The sequence below is a fragment of the Passer domesticus genome, chromosome 3 (genome assembly GCF_036417665.1).
Source record: "Passer domesticus isolate bPasDom1 chromosome 3, bPasDom1.hap1, whole genome shotgun sequence".
NCBI lineage: Eukaryota > Metazoa > Chordata > Aves > Passeriformes > Passeridae > Passer > Passer domesticus.
Genome location: NC_087476.1, coordinates 51,650,058 through 51,670,662, shown reverse-complemented (window position 1 = coordinate 51,670,662; position 20,605 = coordinate 51,650,058). Strand labels below are relative to the sequence as shown.

The window sequence follows — 20,605 nt, the reverse complement described above, 5'->3', positions numbered from 1 at the left end:
GCAAAAATAATAGAAGTAGCCAGGCAGCGCTCTAAATTGACTGGCTCATTATCCAAAATATATTGTGGTAGTAGCATGCACAGTTCAAACAGCACTTTACCATTTCTCATGTGAATCATACAGCACCCAGACACTGTACTCTACATGAAGCTTTCTCCAATTATTTTGTCCTATTCAAATACATCCCTCATTTAGAAAAACAAGAATAATGAGCCATACAGAGTGACAAGCCATCATAAAAGAGAAGAAGATGGAATGACGCGTTCAGTCGATGGTACATTCTGTGCATAGCATAAATCAGACTTGAAGGAGCTGGCAGGAGACAGAAAAGAACAAAATTGAGATGGAGAAAGATTACATATTGTGCTAATTTCTCCAAATATGGGTGATACTAAGAAGAACCTTGAGGCACAATTACTGCATGAAATTTAGGCATTCACTGTTTCTCTTTCAAAAGTTAGGTCTCTAGGACTTTGTGACTTTGTGACCAAAGTCCTACAAAATGGGCAGCTTTACCTTCCAGCGTCATGTTATGCCTTCTTTCAATATGTGTGGGATAGAGAAGCTGTCACAGAAATGTGTAAATGTTGTCAATTCCAAAAGGGCAGGAGGCAGAAAACCTTTGCATGAGGAAGGCATTTCCTAAATTATCCAAGAGCAAATCTGGCTGCCAGAGCAAAACAATTTTTAACTCTCTTTAGTAATTCAAAGCATGTCAGCAAGGAATCAAACTAATCAAAATAGACCCAGGGGTTGGTGAAGTGATATAAAGCCCATAATTTCCAGGGTATCTCCAGAAAACAATAAACAGAAATATAACATGCTGAAATATTTCAGCATTTTTTCACATTTAATTGCCATTTTAAAATGAAAGAAATATTAAGAATTTTTTGTTTGTTTTTATAAACAAAAACAATATTTTCATATTTCAAAAATGTTTTACAACTACAGAGTGTTACAAAAATCCTTGCTTGGAATAGAGGTTGATCAAAGGAAACTTCAAGTTTTCTTAGTTCTGGATAAAGTGGAATTTCTTATTTCAATTCATATCTCCCATACCCTATTTATTTCTGACTAGGAGAGAAATAGAGGACACAGAGTTGGGGGATGTCAAGCAAGCAAGAGTAGTGAGTTGTCTCTCCAGTCAGTGTCAGAAAGTCTTGTTTTATAGAGATTCTTTACATCTGTGTTTCTAGTGGACCAAACAGGATTCAGCCACGACATGATCCCTGTGGTTGCTCATCCTCACTAGTACATGTAAGAACACTCTCATTTCCAAAAGTGACTCGTGAACCTGAGCTGCCAGGGAGTTGTTTTCTCCAGCCTCCTTGGAGCTAATGAGCAAGAGACAGAGAATAATCTCTGCCTTGCTCCTGAGAGCACATCCAATTCAAGACCTCTCTGAGTCTCACCTGCTCTGTAGACTGCCCACAGTCAGATATTATGAAGACTTGTAAGTTAGTGAGGTGCGGGTCCTGGTTGCCTGCCAATAGCAACACTCCCATTCTGATTTTCAGCATTAACACTCTGACACCTTGCTCTTAAATTCATTTACTAGTTTTTAGAAAGAAAAATGAAAATTACATTCATGTGACAAGTATCATCAAAATAAATTGACAGGAGATTTTTCTCAATAAATGCATTGTGGTGAAAAAAATGTGTAACATCTGAGTGCAGCTAAAATCAAACAAAAGGAGAAAATGGGCAAGCCATGTACATTCAAGCTCCAAACTACATCTTTTTGTCAATTCAGTAAAGAACAATTTCCTTCTAGTACTCCTTGTAATGTAATGGTATGTATGGCCATGTGCTAGTATGCTGTTGAAACTCCTTGTAATGGTACTGTATGGCTTGGAAACTGCTGTTCTGCATACAGAGGGTGAAATAAACTGGCCAAGGCACAGTGGCATCCCTTTTCAATATATATAAAAATCAAGATGCTTTCCAAACTGAAAAAAAAAGGGGGGGGGGGGGGATTTCAGAACTGCTTCATTTTGTGATTGACCAGAAAAAAAATGGAAGTCAGCTATCTTATTCATAATGCAAATGGTCATGGTAGCACAGGATTTCTGCTCAGCTGCAGATGCCACTGGTCCAAGATGAATCACAGCTTCATTACATCATTTTCTAACAAAAGTCAAAGGATAAGAAAGTAGAGTATCTGATTCTATAACTGCAAAGTGTATTACACAGACTTAATACAACTTTTAGTCCTAAACAAAGGGATTAAAAGCCCCAAATCATCATAAATACTTTTAAAATAACCTTCTTAAAATAGGGTCAGAAATTCTGCATTATATACTAGAAAATAATAAATACAGCCATGTGCTAGTATGCTGTTGAAACTAGCAGTGGTATTTTGACCAGCTAAAGGCAGGCAGCTCTCACAAAGGAAACCGTCACTGAAATAGCCACAAGATGGAGCCCAAAGGATCTTCCAAACTGTAGTTAGTATTGTCATCCTGCATGGATTAAGAGTTAAATAAAGTGATTTTACTGAAGAACACTCTACAGAAATCTTGAACTGCAAATGATGTTTTTCAATGTAAATCCAATCCTGACTAAAGATGTTTTCAATTTGATAGATGGCTACCCATACACTAGTGAGCTTTGATTTCCCATGCTAAAATAACAAGTCCCCAGCATTTTCAAGGAATATTGATGAACAGATAATTTATATTAAACAAAGAAAATTATCTGAAAGACTACATCAGTTAACTGAACTTTGCTTGACCTCTGCCTTGTCTCAACTATCTTAGGGGTATAAATAATTTATATCCAATTTACAGGTTTATGTGAGACTTAACAATCTGTATAACCTCTGTTTAGTGATGGACAGAACTTCCCAAGTTGCAGATATTTCAGTGGGATAAGACATGACCCATTCAATATAAGCAGGTAGAGGAATGACTCTCTCAAGCTCATGACTATTCACTGAATTCATAAGTTTTAAGAATTTTTTTAGATATTCAGATTAATGTAATCATTAAAAAACTTTACCTCATGCAAATTTAGATGTCTAAAGTTGTAAATCTACATTGAAACTGTTCACCTTAGTCTCAGTTTAGGGCTGATAAAGAGAAATAAGCATCTGCAAAGAGTGTTTCATCCATCTTGTATCTGAGTCAAAATGCAATTACTTGCCCCTCTGGAGATATTTCTATTTCTTACTTAATTATAACAGGGAACATAGTTTAGGTTTAGTAACAAGAACAGAAAACAAATGTGAATGAATATTAGGATTGTTTGTTGCTAATTAAGAACTTTCCCTCTCTTCTGACATTCTGACATTCTGACAATCTGACATTGAAAGAGAAGTGAGAAGAATGAGCAAGTAATTTGTAGATCTTAAAAACTGATTGAATATCCACTCTCACTCTACTTAGATGGAGAATCTAATGCAAATATTTAATTTAGACATTTTAACCACAAGGTGAAATCTCCATGTTTATCTGCCTAACACTTCTGTGTACTCATAGTTAAAGCACATAACACTAGTGGTGCTACCTTGTATCCATGTTGGTTTTTTTTTCAAAAATGCAAATACTTTTATTCTTAGTAGGATTTAACTAAAACCTTGACATTGGTTACAACTTTTTAACCTAGTCAAAGTAAAATTGAGATTTCATTCTTTTAAGTCTTAAGTAATAACAGACCTGCAAAATTATTCATATTGATAGACCTGGCATAGCATTTCAATTGCAGTTATGATTACAACTTGTGTTAATTGCTCTTACTTGCATTAAAGTACAACAGTAATTTATTCAGCCCCTGCTACCAAAAACTGGAGTCAGTTAAACTACTGTTTTAATGATTTAATGAAACAGCTGTGATTTCTGAAGAAAGAGTGCTCTGTGTAATTGGTGGCCTGGGTTGTTACTGTAAGTTAGGTATAACACATATATATTGGCATCATGTCAGAAACACATCTGTCAATCAGCATAATACACTTGAACACCTGCATATCCACATAACACATGTTTAATTGGCTAAAAATTTCCCCATGGGGTAAACTATTACTTTATTGCTCTGCACAAAGATGTGTGCAAATGAATGCTCAGAGGTATTCTATTCAGATGCATTTCCAGAATGAATAGTTCTTCTAGTGTCAATCTACCTTTCTTTTTCTTATCTATGCAGACATCATTTGCAGAAACTTTCACAGAGTTGTAATTAAAGCAAAGGCAGTGATCAGCATCATTTAATGAGGAACAAAGATGGTTCAGTATGCTATGCCTCTAGAATTTAGTCATTAGCCCTTTACTTTAATCACCATGTTAATTTGAGTAGCACACTGGGAAAAGTCCATTTTTTCAAAAGTCAATTAATTTTTATTGTTCTCCATCCCTTATATCAACTATTCTCTCTTCCAAAATCCTTCTTTTTTAGATTTCCATGGTCATCTTATTTTTTTCCAATTTATTATTATTTCACATTTATTTAGTAACATATGTAAATATATTTTCAACCATTATTATGCTGTTGCAAATCCAGTCATAGATAAGAAGGACCCAAACTAAGAAGTTTCTTTTCAAAGTATTTGCATGGAATCTGGACCCGGGGGGGTTATTTTGTCAGCTTTCACCATTAACAGGCATTATGACTGAAGATACAATTATAACAAATATTAACATCAGCAAGAGATGCTACTTTTGGCTCCAATTTTTTATATAGAGTGGTGAACATTTTTTTGCACAAACTAACATCTATATTCTGAAAAATCCTTCTAACATCTTATAAACTTCAGTCTGCCTGATTTCACTCAGTTGCCCTTTGAGAGTCAATAATTCCTGTTGCAATAAAGACAACCCAAGCTTCACTGTGTTTTGCCTTAGCTATATGCAAATGTAAAACTGATATTTCTAAAAGTGAAAGCTTGTTAGCATACTTCCCTCATCTGTATGTTCCCATCCCACAGTTTCAGGGAACAGCACATGAAAACGTCAGAAGCTGAGGATGATATTGAGAGGAAGCTCTTCAGGTCTTTCACCACACGTGCCTAAAGATGAAATGCATTAATGCAGCAGATGTACCTCACCTACATTTGACTGAAATTTTATTCTTTCCAGCTCTGTTGATGGAAGATTTGTCCTCCTGGGATATTAGGACTTATACTACTTTAAAGATATTAGTTTTCAGTGCCATCATGCAAGATTGCTGTTTCAACACTTTATATTTCCCAGAGCATTTCTATTGTTTAAGTGACAAACTGGGAAACACAGAAAGAATGGGATCATTACTAATGATTCCTAAAAGCATGCATCTCAGATTGAATTGAAGCAATTCCTCTTATTAAAAGTCATTTTAAAATGTTGGAAATGTCTCTACTTCTTTGCTACTTCTATTATATTTACACCATGATAAAGTTTCTCCCTTCCCTCCTCTCTCTTCCTTTTTGGTTTTCCCTGTCATAGAAAGTACTCTTGAACTGTCAGTTTAAAAAAAAAGTCTTAAAAAGCAAGTTGTTCTAGACAACATCAACAAAATCCTCCAAAACCAAGAGTCAGCTCATTTTTCAACATGCAGCCCTGAGGTATAAAACAAACCAAACTGCAAGGACACAAACACGACAGCTCTGGGAAAGCAGATAGATATCTTCGGCTAGGCTGCGCTGGTAAACAAAATAAAGCAGAAATAACTGTGAGAGCAGCCTGACAGCTTTTTTTAGTGGAAAGTGGCAATAGGAGCATCAGTCTGTTGCTAGTGAATGCTGTACAGGCTCTAATATCAATGGTTAAGTATAAATGATAATGGAGAACCATAGCATTTTAGGAGGGTTTGTCTTAACTCTTTATCCTATTATCACACTTTAGCCACTGCTGATAGAGTGATCCAAGGAAATCTGTGGGGATGCACAGACTCAGATGACAATTTCTAGACCAAGAGACCAAGCTCTCTGCTTCCCTACAAATATTCCAGACAGCCTTAATCACTTAGCATTTCATACTTGTCGTGTTAACGTGGTATAATACTTCCTTGATGTTTAGAATCCTGGAAAAATACCCTGGAAAATACTAGGTTTAAAACAAGCCAGAAATTTAAAATAGATGTTGTAGGGAATTAAGAGATCCTATGAGGACAAGTCTGGTACAACATGCAGTGTATTTTAATCATATACCAGCTTCCCCTATTTGTGTCACCACCACACACCTCTTGCTTTTTTTATTTTGACTTGGCCACGGGATAACTCTTGGTCTCTGTCAAGGCAATTTTTTAATGTAGAGCAGAGGTCAGAATGAGCACAAGCCATTCTCCTTCTAGGAATGCTGCTGTAGCTAATCTGGTTTTTGAGTCACTTTTTTAGACATATGCTCAGTAGACTGGCTTTGCAACACAGTCTGCCAGCTGCTCGTCTAGCCAGAAGAACTTGAGTGAGACACAGGCAGATATGACAGATCAGGTCTGCTGGTCTAAAAAAACTATGCAAACATTTGACTTCTCCTTTGAATGACAAAGAGTACAGGCAACAACTTCACAAATGTAGGGAACTGCTCCTTAACAGAGTGGTAAGTCCTAATAATCCCCTTTTTTCTGAATTTATTATCTGAGACATGTAAGGAATGTATTTTATTCTGTTTGAATTTTTTATAATACAGTTGTGTTACAGTTTGTAAAACCTTGACCTAACTAAGCCAAAAGTGTCTTATTTACAATTTACAAATTATACACAATGATGTGGTCTCTTAAGTTCTTGGAACTTATATTTGGGACGAATAATGTCCACTAATTTCTCTAAAGACAAATAGCTCATTTGTCTGTATTTCAGGGAGAATTAACTCATATTAAGTTGGGAAATCAAATTTTACCTTTGTCATGATGCATAAACTGGAAGGTATACATTTCAAATTTTGATAATTCTATTAGAAGATTCCCGTTGATCTTGATCTCTCTCTTGGCCTGTAATGTTGTTACAGATTGATATTATGTGTGTGTTGTGTAATGCAATGTCCAGTCCAAAACATGGTAAAGAACCTCTGTGCTGTCTTTAATGGGAAATAAACCAGGCTCTTACTTTGTCTAATGAAAAGTAAATTGCTTATTTATAACACACTTGTATCTATCTAATTAGAAATAATTTTTCCCAGCTACAGCATGTGTTGTTACTCTGTTTCTCTTAACTAAAACAAGTACTTCTGGCATTGCTTTTATTTCCTGCACAACATATTCTTTTCTTACAGGATGTGCACACTCACAAAGGTATTTGCTGTCTGAATGGCAAATAACTCTTACCCAGATGAAAATAGACGCTGTAATCAAAAAGCACATTCTGCTTTTAGCCTTACCAATTTATGGTTCAATAAAATGCAGGATTTCATTTCTGGACCTGTATCAGAATCTATTTAAAAAAAATATGCCATATATAATTAATACTCTTGAGACCTTCAGAATAGCAGGCAAGTCAAAAAAATTTGAAGTGAAAAACAGCAAGATATCTATGAAACCTGTTTTCTAAGTTTAATTTAGAATGGCAGAAAAGACATTACAAATTTTTGCTGAGAGTAGAACCATATAATTTCATTGATCTAGTTCTTATGTAGCTTCAAATACTTCATCAAAAATCCAACTGTTTTCATTTGATTCAAATCTGACCCCCTCTAGTACCATTTAAGTGTTAAACAAATGAAGATAAAACACTTACTTAGGACTGAATTTTCTGCTATTGTGAACAATAAGTACTTTTTTTACCCAGTAGGTAGTCCTCTTAGCTAATGACATCAGAACAACTATTTGAAATGAGACCAAGAGTTGATTTAACCCAACACCCACTCGCCATCAGTGGCCAGAACAAAAAATGCTTGTTTGCACTTTCAGTGCAAGATACTGTATGAAATATGTGAGATTCCCAGAGCTGCATAACACAGCCTTTAATTTCTCACCCTTTAGGCTAAATTACATAAATCATTACACACTTTGCAAAGTCTGACCTGAACTATCATCTTGCTGTTTTCACAAGGTAGAATAAAAATCAAGGTACCAATGTTATAGATAACTGTGATACTGTAGAAATGAATCTAATGGTCCTTTGGTTTCATTTTTTAACTTTCTGCTTAGTCTGTATGTCATTTGAGTTGCATTTTTTAATGAGATAATGACACACAAGAAGGATAAAATTAATATTCAATTGACTGAAATCACAGTTAGCAAAACATAAAGGTTTATTTTTAGGGCTCAAATACCATTTCAAAATTTCACTTTGGTGTTTCATTTTTGATTTTTTTATAGAAAAAAATATAGATACTTTTTAGAATAACTAACACTCTAGAAAATTTTAACTTTAGAATACCTTCATTATTTCATCAAAATATCTGGTAGAAATATCTCTGAGTGTCATGCCAGAAATAAGGAACCTGGACTTTTAGGCAAAGCACAGATAGCAGTAATCTCAGTCTTCAATCTGTCTTGATGCCAACATTATACATGTTTGTCTAATTAATGCCTCCACAGAAAAGATGGGAAAAGACAACAGAGATACTTTCTAGGGCAAAATTCAGGAACCAGACTTTAGCTGAGTTCCTATTGTTTTAAACATTCTCCGTGACTGATATATTCTACCAGCATAAAAGGGAAAATAATTGTATTGCTTCAATGGAAAGTTAAGGAATAATGGTTTTGTTTTGATTTTAGCCAGATCTTAGATAAGGATGTTATTACAAAAGTGTGCTTGTAAAATTTGTTAAGTAGTGTCAGTAGGGAGTCTTTAAATTAACACTGTTCATATATGGCCTAGCTCTGATTATTTTGGGCGATTACTGAAAGAGCTGTATGACACAATATTCTGCATTAGTTGTGTAAGTCATTATACTAGCTACTGGTATAATGTTCAGATTTTGATTTAAATATTTGCTTTGAAATTCCTTTTTGAAAATTGAAATTCATATTTTCTGAACATATCTCTCTATGTCTTTTGACACAATTAAAAATTAATTTCCTCTTCCATATTTCATAGATACTCAATGCAGTAGAATTTGTCTCAGCTTATGATGCTTAAGGAACTACATTTTGGTTAGTTTTACAGAGTTAAATGAGCCTACATTTACAAAATGTTTACTTACACACCTAAAAATAACAAATATGGCTTTGTCTTAGGACATTTTTTTTCCTTTGAACTCCTATTTCTGATTCCTCAGTTCGGATCAAGCATATACACTTATTTTGTATCATTACTCTTTATTACCCACAAAAATGTTCTGGTGTTTTTCACTTTGTTCTGACTACCACCTCAGGTTGCTGTCTCCTTAAATGCACAACAACAACTTGGATGAGAGACTGGATATAAAATGGGAGTAGACTTTATACTGCAGGGAAAACAAGTGAAACAGAAACCCACATGCACAGCAGTTTTTGTCCAAGGTGGGAGCTGGGGAGCTCGGGAGCTCAGTGAATCACAGCCTGGGAGCTCACAGCAGCAGTTTTATTGCTTGTGCTGCTGGGGCTGCAAAGGCAGCTCATCCTCTGCCCTGCTGCATCTCTCTGTGGGATTACTCTCTCACACACAGAAGACATGCAGGTGGTAGAGCCTTTTTTCTCTTGAAAACAACAGCTGCGTAGCAAAAGTCAAGAAGAAAAATCCATCTGGAGGGCTAGGTCTTGACATTTCACTTCCTTCTGCAGAACCAGTAATGACATTGGATACAGTTACCAAGCTCTCATTTCTTTACCTGAGAAATGTTGTCTTAACATCCATGGAAAGTATTCATTTGGTTTTCAGTTTTATCTCATCTGGGATTTTTTTAATGCAAAAATGCAGAAAAAGAAATGGCACAAAGTCTAGAAGTCACAGCACTGAAATCCTTTTGTTTAGAAATGGCCTAATGAAGTTAATGAACATTTTCAAATCAACATTTTCTTCTTCTTGGAGTATCACCGAATCCATCTGAAATTCATTGCCCTCATAGAGCAGGTGCAATTGTCAGGGACTGTCCTCTTTAGACTGCCCTAGGTGTTGTTTCTTCGCTCAAGCTAAAATTCATTTTCTGTCTTTGTCTAGTAGAGACCTTATGGTCTGAATTTGCCCCATCTCTTAGTGGGCACTAAGTAAGGTAAGCGCCTTACTTAGCCAGGTAGTTTCCCTAGGTTTGGTGTACGGTCAGCATTGAGTGAGGGTGACTAAGACCTCAGAAGAGGTGCAGAGCCTTCCAGGGGTGTTTGTACCAAATTTTGGCTAAATGAGGAATTCAGGGTGCCTGTGTTCCTTAGCTAAGTGTCCCATTTATGCATCTGGGGTGGACAGTGTTGGTGACACAATGTAACTGCTGCACACTTCAATACAGATTTCACTGAAATTTTGTATGTCTAAAATGTCACTAAGAAATGAAGTAAATTCAGCATCACAGCTACAAAATTATTAAAATATGCCTTTTTTGTTTACTTCTAGCTACCTCAGAGAACCCGCATGAGCACAGTAAGTACCAAGGCAATATAGAATATTGTTATTTTAACTTTCAGAAGGAAGGTATTTCCTTGGTTTTACAAAATTTTAGCAGCTTAAGGTGGAATTCATCAATTCAAACTCACACAACATTTTGACTCATGAAACTGGTTTTCAATGACTCACTCTGTTAGTGCAGGACCAGGTGTGTTCCACAGGTTCCAGTTTGCATGGAAACCATTTTCCAGTTCAGCTGAGACCCACCTATGCCTTTTGTCTCCATGGCAGCTTTGCACTGGGAAACAATCAAGGGGGCCACAGATGGGGAAGGGGTTCTGCAATTCTCCGGCCAGGCCTTGGGTCCAGGTTTTCGAGATTTATTTCTTGGTATGTTACAATGCTGGCCTTCTGCACAGCTTAGGCTTTGGAGATACTAATCAGAATTAAACATTCTTTTAATATTTTCTGTCTCATAATGTTAGGATCTGGATAGCACACTGTTTTTAAATAACACAAAATTGCATTCATGTTGTATTATAATACAGAATAATATCCATTATTATTAGTGCTTCACAATATATTTGTGGGATCCCAATACTAGCTAGAATGAAGAAAATTAGCTCTGCTCCAGCCAAATCCAGGGCACAGAGAAACATGGAAAGCTTTAATTTTTTTTATTTTATGCAGGATACTTAACATTTATTTGTAATTCTTTATGAGAAAATCCTACTTCTGGTGTAATAAAAACTGCCATCATTTCTGTATTAAACATCAAGGAGAAATTTTCTATACAGAAGATCAGTGATAGCAATCACAATCAATACTAGAAGAAATTAATAATTTTAGAAATTCTATTATCTTTCTAAAAATCCACAGAATATAATTAAACCGCATTAAAAAGTTAAAAAACACTTTTAATTATTTTCATTTTATGGGCAAAGAATAGTTCAACATAATTTCTTGAGAAATATAGTTATAAAAAAATTATTCTTAAGTCTAGTGGGAATATGTAATGCAAAGTAATCTTTTAAAACTATAATGGGAATATTTTATTTTTGAAATCTTCCAAAAGTTAAAATGCCTTCTAATGTAGGGATTCTCATTTTCAGAGCATGAACGTGTTAAACGTGAAAAAGCTGTCTCTCAGTCTAAGCCAGGTAGGTTTGGTGAAGTAACCTCCACTTACACCCAGCTCCACTCAATAAGGGTGTGTGTGGTCTGCAAAACTTGGACATTTCCTTGAGCTAGGCACAGGTGTTCTGCTTTGTGCCATTGGGTTTTTTCAGTGTGTTGGAGATGAGCAAAAATGAAGGTGACATTTAACTTTAAGGATTCAACTGTCACAGTTTTTCACTGTTCTTGTGACTTTTCTCACTGGTGTAGTAAAAAGCATTAGCAAAACCTACTTCCCAGAGTGTGAGGAAGGAGTGCTTTAATGCCCTGCACTATGTCAAAGAGGTGCACTGGGAATTAACCCTTCTCAACCCTGTCAGTAAATTAGTTATTACATTATGTGAGTGTGGTTCCCCCCAAAAAGGAGAAGGTACAATCCCATTGAGTACACACTCTGCAGTAGAGTCAGCCTCCAGCTCCTGAAACCCAAAAGTAACAGGAGCTGAACTAAGAATAGCAATACTAATCCTGGACTGACTGTGCACTCGGGTAAACTGTAATAAATACCTGGCGGCAGTGAGCAGGGCAAAGGGTCCCCTTTCAAAGCAGGGCTCTGTTCTAATCGTGTTTTTTGAGGAAGAAGGCACTCAAGGATCCACAGCTGGGTCTGGTGTGAATTAACAAGACTAAGAGGTTAACCTCACAGAAAACTCAGCTATTGATGCTCAGCATACATCACTCCTGAGTGGTTTTCCAGTCCCCACTCCTGAAGCAGTGGGGACTGCAAAGCAAGTATCCACATCCCATTGACCTTTGCTGGAAGTGCTGCTGCTTGAACTTCACATTGAAATGAAGTGCTCATGAATAAGTGATTAAATAAACCATTTAAAATTTATGTGTTCAACCATAAGCAAGCAGGCTTTATTTCATAAGTTTTTGTTCCTATTTTTTTGAAGAAATAAATTTCTCCTATGTATTTAGTACTTTTATCATTAATTTTTCTAATGTACAGTATTCTACCTTGTAAGTTAAATATTTTCATAGAAATTTTCAGGTTTCCTGGAAGCCTTGAGGATCTGATTTAGTGAAGATATATTGGTTTTGAGTCAATAGGGAAAAAATATTTCTCTTCTTCTTTCTATGACACATAGGCCAAGCATTTTATTCAACTCATTGATCATTTTTTGTGTATTAACAACTAGCATAATGCTTCAGACATTAGGTGAATTCAGCCAAGGCAGGAATGAGGAAGCCAAGTTTGGTGGCCACAGTGGTGGCCAAAAAGTGGGTTGCCTGGATCATGATCACTTACTTTTCCTGCTAAATGAAATCAGTCCTGCTGCACAATTAGCCCAATCTCATCCACACAGCTGCAGGAAAATAAGTTTTTTTGGTAGGGCATTCTCAAACATTAGAGCACTATGTCATAAACCCTTATATTGGACTGATTAGGATTTTACTCTCCCATACTACAGTACACTCCAGATCCCAAGCCCTTGTTATTTAGGTGCTTGAAGGGAAAAAATGCTTGCTAAATTTCCTTTAGCATAAAATCTCTATTCTCAGATGATAAATGGTTGCTTTGGAGAACAGTGGCTGTTTTGAGTTTCACTTGATGACTGGAAGTATTAATCTGCAGGCACTGGTGGTAATAGTGCTTCTTCCTGCTGTGTGCCAAGGAGTGCTTTTGAGTTAACAGCTTGAATTTTATAAAAGCTTCATTCTGAACAAAACAGTGGCCTCCTTTTTCACCTTGATTCAATGCAGCTTCAAACCATTTTTCTTATGCCTCCTGCCATCAGACTTAGAAGTATCACATGACTGAAATACTATGGAATTTCAGAAAATAAGGAAAAGTTTAAATTAGAGTGTTTTGTGCATGTCAGTGAAAGCAAGTAAAGCAAGGGAATCCATTCCTGATGTAATTCTGCTGAAACTGCCTGCAATACACAGAGAAATGTTTACAGCCTTATTTTTTCCATTTAAATTAGGTACACCAGGGAAAAAAATTAATATTAATGCTTGTAGTGCTGCAAAACTGGAGCCCTGCAGAGCAAATAAATTCTCTTCAATGATAGATTTCAGAACTTTAAACTTTGGACTTACTCAAAACCAATATTTTTTTTTTCATATTCATAACATTTTTTTTTACTCTTTATATCTTTATGAAGTCCTTAATTTTTTTTAATTTTTTATATGGAAGACTCCCCATGATATGGTAAAAAAGAAAACAGGAAAAATTAGAAATATTACTTCTGTTCTTGGCAAAATAATATGTATTATCCTCATCATATGTTTTTCTCTGCTTTTCCTCATACTGAATGTGGCGAACAGATTGATTTCATAAACCTTCCTGATGTTTTGAAGTATATTCCCTTATAAGACAGTTCTCCTTAAGTCTGGACATTCAACTCCTTCAGTTTCCCTTCTGGCTACAACCAGTGCCTGGAAACTCAGAGAAAAAGCCAAGCAGCTGCCACCTATAGTTCTGCCAGGGAATGGATCAGGGTGTTCTCCAGTAGAATTAGCAGACCAATATTTGCCGGGTGGTTAGGTTGCAGAATAGGTAGGTGAATGAATACCAAAGAATTACTGTGTTCATTCCCAGATGAATGCAAATCCACAGGCCTGTCCAGTTTTCAAGACAAATTCATTCTGAGAAGAAACACTGCCCCTAGTTTCAAATCAATCAGATATGCCATCCACACACAAACTTACTTCCTTACTTATTTCCTCACAGACTTGTTATCCCAGAGTTACAAATCAAATATTGCTGTACATTCTCAACAGAATTAGGAAAGGGAAAATATCTTATTTAGTGTTCAAAAGTGTCAGGATAATATCCAAAGAAAGAGAAACCTTTTTATTTTACTTGTCATTAATCTAGGGCATGTTACAGGGCCTTTGTTTAAAGGCGACGTATAAGGTTTTCTTCGGTATTGGTACATAGAAAGTTTAATGTCCCAATTTAAATTAGTGAAATGCCCTGTTATATGTTAAAGCTCCTCTAACAGCAGTAAAAAAGACACTTTCTCTCAATAAGCTGCATCTTCAAGCTGCTGGTTTTGCTATGAAACATTTCTAGCTCCACAGACAGCATAGAGACAAGATTTTGAATTCATGGCTTTCATAAGAAACTGATAGTAACAATAGCTGAGAAAGGGGGATAAAAGTGCCCTAACCTTAATACAAATTAAGAGAAATTAAATTGACACATACCAGAAAACAAATGAAAAGCACATCAATGCAGATCTATGTTTAATTTCTAAATAATAGAAAATATTAGTAACCAGAGAGCTTTATTGCTCCCTATATTTGACCCCATCAGTACTGATTTTCTTCCAGAAATAGACCAAACACACAAGAGAAGGGTACCAAGAGATATCTGCCCAACCTGATCTCCACACAGTCATTGTCATCTTTGTTCTGATGCCTTTCAGAGGTCTTAGTGGAAAGGAAGGGGGCCAGAGGCAAACTGCTTTTAGCAAGAGGAATGGCAAATACAGCCTCACTGTGTCTTAAGCGTATTTAAGAAGAATTTAGGAATGTATGTGATTGTTGAAAGGTAGAGTTTAGGAGAGGAGCTTTAATTCAGTTATGGAAAAAGACATAAAATGAAGTAGAATTATAAAAGGATGAGGTAGGGTGAATTTAAAATCAACCAAACTGGGCAGAGTGGAAATCTGAACATAAACATCCCACTTTCCACCTGACTGGGACATTGAGAAGGTAAAACAAACCCCACTTGACTAGAAAGTGTAATCCCACCAACTTAATTGCAGAAGAAGAAGTTCAGGTCTGGTGGCCAATGTCTATATGGTCCACATTGTCTGAGAATTATGCTGAGCAGGCATATCCACAGGCAGCTCAAGAGCATGTGGGCTTGGGCAGCTTTTCCTATAAGATTAACAGAAGTTCAGAACTGCTCCAAGGTCCTGTGACAGATGTCCATCTCGGTCTAGGTAGGTTTGTCCAGTAGCAGGTGGTATAGACTGGCCTTTCAGACTGTCCCATGTGTCCCTCTGTCAGCTGTTACGTGTTGGGGCATCATTTTCATCTTCCGAGTGTAGGCACATGTGAATACCTCTACCCATGTTTGGAGTTAGGCAGCCTCAAAAGTTCTAGAAGTTATCTAGAAGTTCTTAGTGTTGTTTAATACCAAAATACTGAACTGTTGGACGTAGACACTCAGGAAAGTGCTGTTGGCAAAGGTGTAATGGATGCAGGAAGAGGATGGCTTCCACCTGCGTGCCTGCCTGAAGGACGCTGAAGGGTATGTGGCTGTTTTCCAGCAGCTGAGACATTAGGCCCAGTAATTTACTTTTTCCATGAGCATGATCTCACCACGCAGTCAGAACTCATAATGCCTGCATGCTGTTTTACAGTGCTATAATGGGATAGTGATGCTGAAGACATGCATTTATTTTGTCATTGTGAACCATATGCATAATATCACCTATAGAAATATTTTTCCAATTATATGAACCTGTGCTAACACATTGTGATTTTAATGCTGCTTTCGCCATACAGAGGAGAAAATGAAACAACAAAAGACAACTCCCACTGAGAAGTCAGGTAAGAATAAGTGATTCTCTCCTGATTTATAGAGAGGGAGGGGGAGTATTAAACACTATTCAGCACTCATCTAGTGTAGTATATTTGCATTCCAATATTTTTTACAGTATTTTGGAATATGCAACTGATAACAAAGAAAAACCAGCTGAGTGGAAATTGCAGCTTCTGTTTTAATAAGAATTGTCTTTTCAATGATGATGACAGGTTCATTAGCCAGAGCTGGGCTAATGAAATGAGGTGTAGCTGTAAATCAGATCTCTGAAAGGGTCCCAAATATGAGGATAAATTACCAGATGGATTAGGACTTTGGATCAGTCTTATGGAGAAAATATTTTTGGGACTAAACTCTAAATCTTTGAGTCTTATCTGTGATTAAGACCTCAGATTTTTTAATATAATGCTGGCAGGAAAAAAAATCAAGTAATAATGAGTGTTCTAGAATCTGTCAAGAGTCAGCCAAGGTATTATAACATTCTCAACATCACTGGGAGTCAACACAAAGCTGTCTTAACTTTAGGGGTTTGAATGCTGTACATACCTGCACAGGTAGGGGAAGTTAAGAACAAGTGAGACCTGATTGATAAAATGCTTGAATGTTAAAAAGTAAGGGGGGAAAAAAGAATATATTTTTTCTTCTTCTGTATCTAACTATTACAATTTTACCTCTTTTGTCTTCTGTAGCCCAGGCAAAGCCAACAAGTATGTTATTCTTACCTTAATCAGAAAAAATCCTGTAAAATTGTTGAATACATGTATCTTTTTTTTTACTTTCACATAAGGAAGCATGCCCTAGTTTTGCTTAAAATTATAGTGTCTTTATCACCAAGTCCTCCGTTCCTTTCATTTAACATACCGTCTTGTAATTACTATTTAAAAGCCCATTTGACATAACCAGTTGCTTCAGTGCACAAGTGAATTCATTCTACACTTCCCATATCAAAATTCCCATCAACAAAAATTCATATAGGAGTTACAAGTCTTTTAATAATTACTATTAAAATTACCTGGCTTGGATACATGCTTTTGCTAAGTTAAAAAAGAAAAATAGAGATTAATATTAACTGCATCCTGAATTCTTCTAAGTCAAAAAGGACTCAAGAGAGTCAATACCATAACTTACCACACAGCCTGCTTGTTGATTTTCTATACCTTTGACACCTTCAGAATTCAGATTCAACTACAATAATAATAATTAAAACGGTCAATTAATTGCCTCAATAATTTAATGATCAAAAAAAGTCCAGATATGGGAAATTAATCACTCTTCACTGAACCAATTTTTCATTCATGCTTCATAACAGTGTTTCCCATTTGAAATTCTGTATGATGTGTTCATCACAGAATTTCTCAACTTGTCTCCCCATATGAAATCACAGCTGCCAAGAGTTCAATTATTCATCTGAGTAGCAGAAAGGCTGAGGCATATTGGCCTTTTTTCAGAGGCCATTCACATTTTCAGCACTTTCCTCTTTACAGCACACTTTTGGGGCAAAAGGAAAGTGATGCACTGTCCTTGAGCTGTGGAAACATCACCTGGAAACAAGGCCAGCAGAGCTGTCCATTGATTCCACAGCCATAAAATATATTTTGGCCCCAGTGTCCATTGCATAGTTGCTACTGTGCTATGAGATCTGTGTGGTGGGGTTCTTTCTAAGTCTGACTTTTGTTTGTAAAACCTATTTGACAAAAAAAAAAAGCTTCTTCAACACTTCTATTTCCAGCAACATAACATAAATTATCATTTTTTCAGTAATAATTATGAAGTAGAAAGATGGGAAAAGGGGTAGGGAAGCAGACATGTGGAGATGAGATGCATTTTCCACACCTAAATATAATTGATTCATATGTAATAGTATGTGTCCAAGACTTTGGGAATTCCACTCAAGTATATCTGAATCAAGGACAAAGGATGAATGAACAGTTGGTCTGGACTCTCCTTTACAATAATCAAAATTGAAAATGGATGAAAATTACATTTCAGAAATTACTTGCTTCTTCCTTAAGACACATGCATGACTCTTAGTAGCATTAATAGTGGCTATATTTGTGAGATTATGTGCAGTACTAATGAACTTTGCTACTTTGTGGCAGATCTCTCACTGGATAATTTTTTAATAACCATTCATTTGTGGGTTTCTTTTTCAAAATAACAACATGAAGCAATAGAAAGGAAATGTTTAATACTGAAAAACATACATGCAATCCTTCTTACTAAAAAAAAAAGTGCAAAATGCAACTTAGAAACATTATGACAATTTTGTTATGGTGTTGTTTTTTGTTTAGAGCATGAAACAGTCAAACATGAAAAAGATGTTCCCCTTACAAAACCAGGTAAGCACTCCTGCATTTTATTTTACATATTTGTTTTGAAAATGTTATTTAAAGAAATAGTGAAATACAATTGCATACGACAAATGTCAAAACCATTGTCCTGTGGTCTCTTTGGATGTATAGAATAGCCCTGACACGCCGTACCACAAACTAAATAGCACAGTACATACTTGTAATGCTGGTCGTCATTTTAAAATATAGATGTATGTACATATCAAAGGTCAAATTTCTGCTTCTGTAATTCCGTTGATGTCAAAGGCATATGTCAGCAAAGAATATGAACAGCTTTCTGAAACTGCTTCCTTTAAATGGCTCCGTTTTGCTAATTATTTGTGGGGAGATGCCTTTTATTTGGACTTCACAAAACAGTAAACCTCCCAGGATGAGCAACACTTAAATTTTTATCCATTGCAGGTATCATATGATATAGGCTTTAGATCTTGATCTGACACCATCCATAATCTGTGGTAAATGTCTCTGATATCACAGCTCATGCACAGTCGCATTTGCACGTGACAGAGCAAAATTGATGCTGGTATAGGAAGGAGCATTGTTCAATTTCACTGTAGACTATCATCATGTGTTTAGAAAATGTCTGCTTCATGCCTTTCATGAAATGAAATAAGTGAAGAATTAAAATTTTTATGGTTAATATTAGTCATCCTTAACTCTAGCAAAACAATTTCAGTCCGTAAATGAGAACACCCCTACTAATATCATTATTAGATTGTTATTAATTACTGTGAGATTAGTAAAAATATGTTTTGATACACAGAAACATATAGAACAAATAAAGCCATTCTCTGCCATAACAATATTATGCTGAACCTGACCTGACTGTTTTGACCATTTTTCTTTCCTCTTTTTACTTCCCAGTCAAACCAAAAAACACTGCAAGTACGTGTAATGGCTTATTTCTTCTGGAATATAAACCTTCTTTTCAGACGCATGTGCTCTAAATTTGCATTTTTGCAATTTTGTCATGTTAGATAATGCTATTTTCTTGCTTATACTACAGATACTCTTGTATTCTGTCTGCTTACTGACAGCGTAACACAAAAAAATCAAGCACATTTATAATGCAATATTGTGAAGATGCAAGATTCAAACTCTGTTTGCAATTTTTGCTCCCTAGAAAATAATGTAAATTACACTGGTAGCAAAACTGATATTCTGGTGGGTTTAGATGAGTGTAGATGTATAATTTATATTTATGCAAATATACTGTTTATTGAAAACAAGAAAATAGCATGTAGCATAACTGAATTAGACAACCTTTTCCTTAATTCTTTTACCATTTGGAAATTACTTACATCATTAACTCACTAAGCATGTTGTTGGCCTCATTCCCATAAAAGCTTTTTTTTAATAAAAAACTTAAATTAAATGAAAGAATAGAAAGAATTAATTCAAATTTATATTAGTTTTAAGGAGTATTCAAGGGGAATTTGTCACATTACAAAAACTTCCACTGAAGTCATGGGATAATGTCCTTTATAAGGTCATTTTTAAGGAAGACTTCTGAACAGATGAAGACTGGGATCTGTGCTTATTGTGGCAAGCCATTGCACATTACATACTGCAAAGCATGGTCAAAAGGACAGCGTTTGTACTGCATGCTTTGAATTGTGAAAATCCTGAAGTATGGACCTTCACAGATGAATTAGTTGTTAGCTCTCTAGCACAGGATCTGTGGGGTTTTTGGGTGCTGTGCCTGGCACATCAAGACCAAACCATGTGTTATTCTGGTGGAAAGTGAGCTGACAACAAGGCAAAGAAAAATTATTTGCTTCAACTTCCTAGACCAGTAACCTGTGCTAGGTGCTTAAAGTTAGAAAGGATGAATCCTGCTCTGAAACACCTGTAGTAAAAATGTTGCTCTGTACCCCAGATGTAAAGTGAAAGTGTGAGCACAAGGTATTTGAAATGTACTTATGCTGAAGGATCTCCTTCAGCCCTGAACTGCAATGTTCCATTTTCGAGTTATTATTGCAAAATTATTACTATATATGAAGCTATCCATGGGCCTATTTCCATTTTTGCAAGTATTTTAAGAAAATTTTTCTCTATTTAATTCCAATATTCACTTTTGCTCAGTCTTGTTTTCTCTAGATCTGTTTACTGACATTACTGTAATGTTTTCTGAGATACCCAGTGACAGCACTCTCTACTGTTAGAGGCTCATCACAGATTTAAGCGACTAATTCCTTATGTTTT

The 20,605-nt window shown here is 35.9% G+C and overlaps 1 protein-coding gene across 1 annotated transcript in view; it reads left to right on the top strand.

Annotated features, from left to right (window-relative positions):
- Positions 1 to 20,605, top strand: part of TRDN (triadin) — a 226,517-nt gene that overhangs the window by 183,106 nt on the left and 22,806 nt on the right. The window contains 5 exon segments of the mRNA XM_064415775.1: positions 10,376 to 10,402; positions 11,479 to 11,526; positions 16,013 to 16,057; positions 16,739 to 16,756; positions 18,341 to 18,388. Coding sequence (XP_064271845.1) covers positions 10,376 to 10,402; positions 11,479 to 11,526; positions 16,013 to 16,057; positions 16,739 to 16,756; positions 18,341 to 18,388 — 186 coding nt within the window.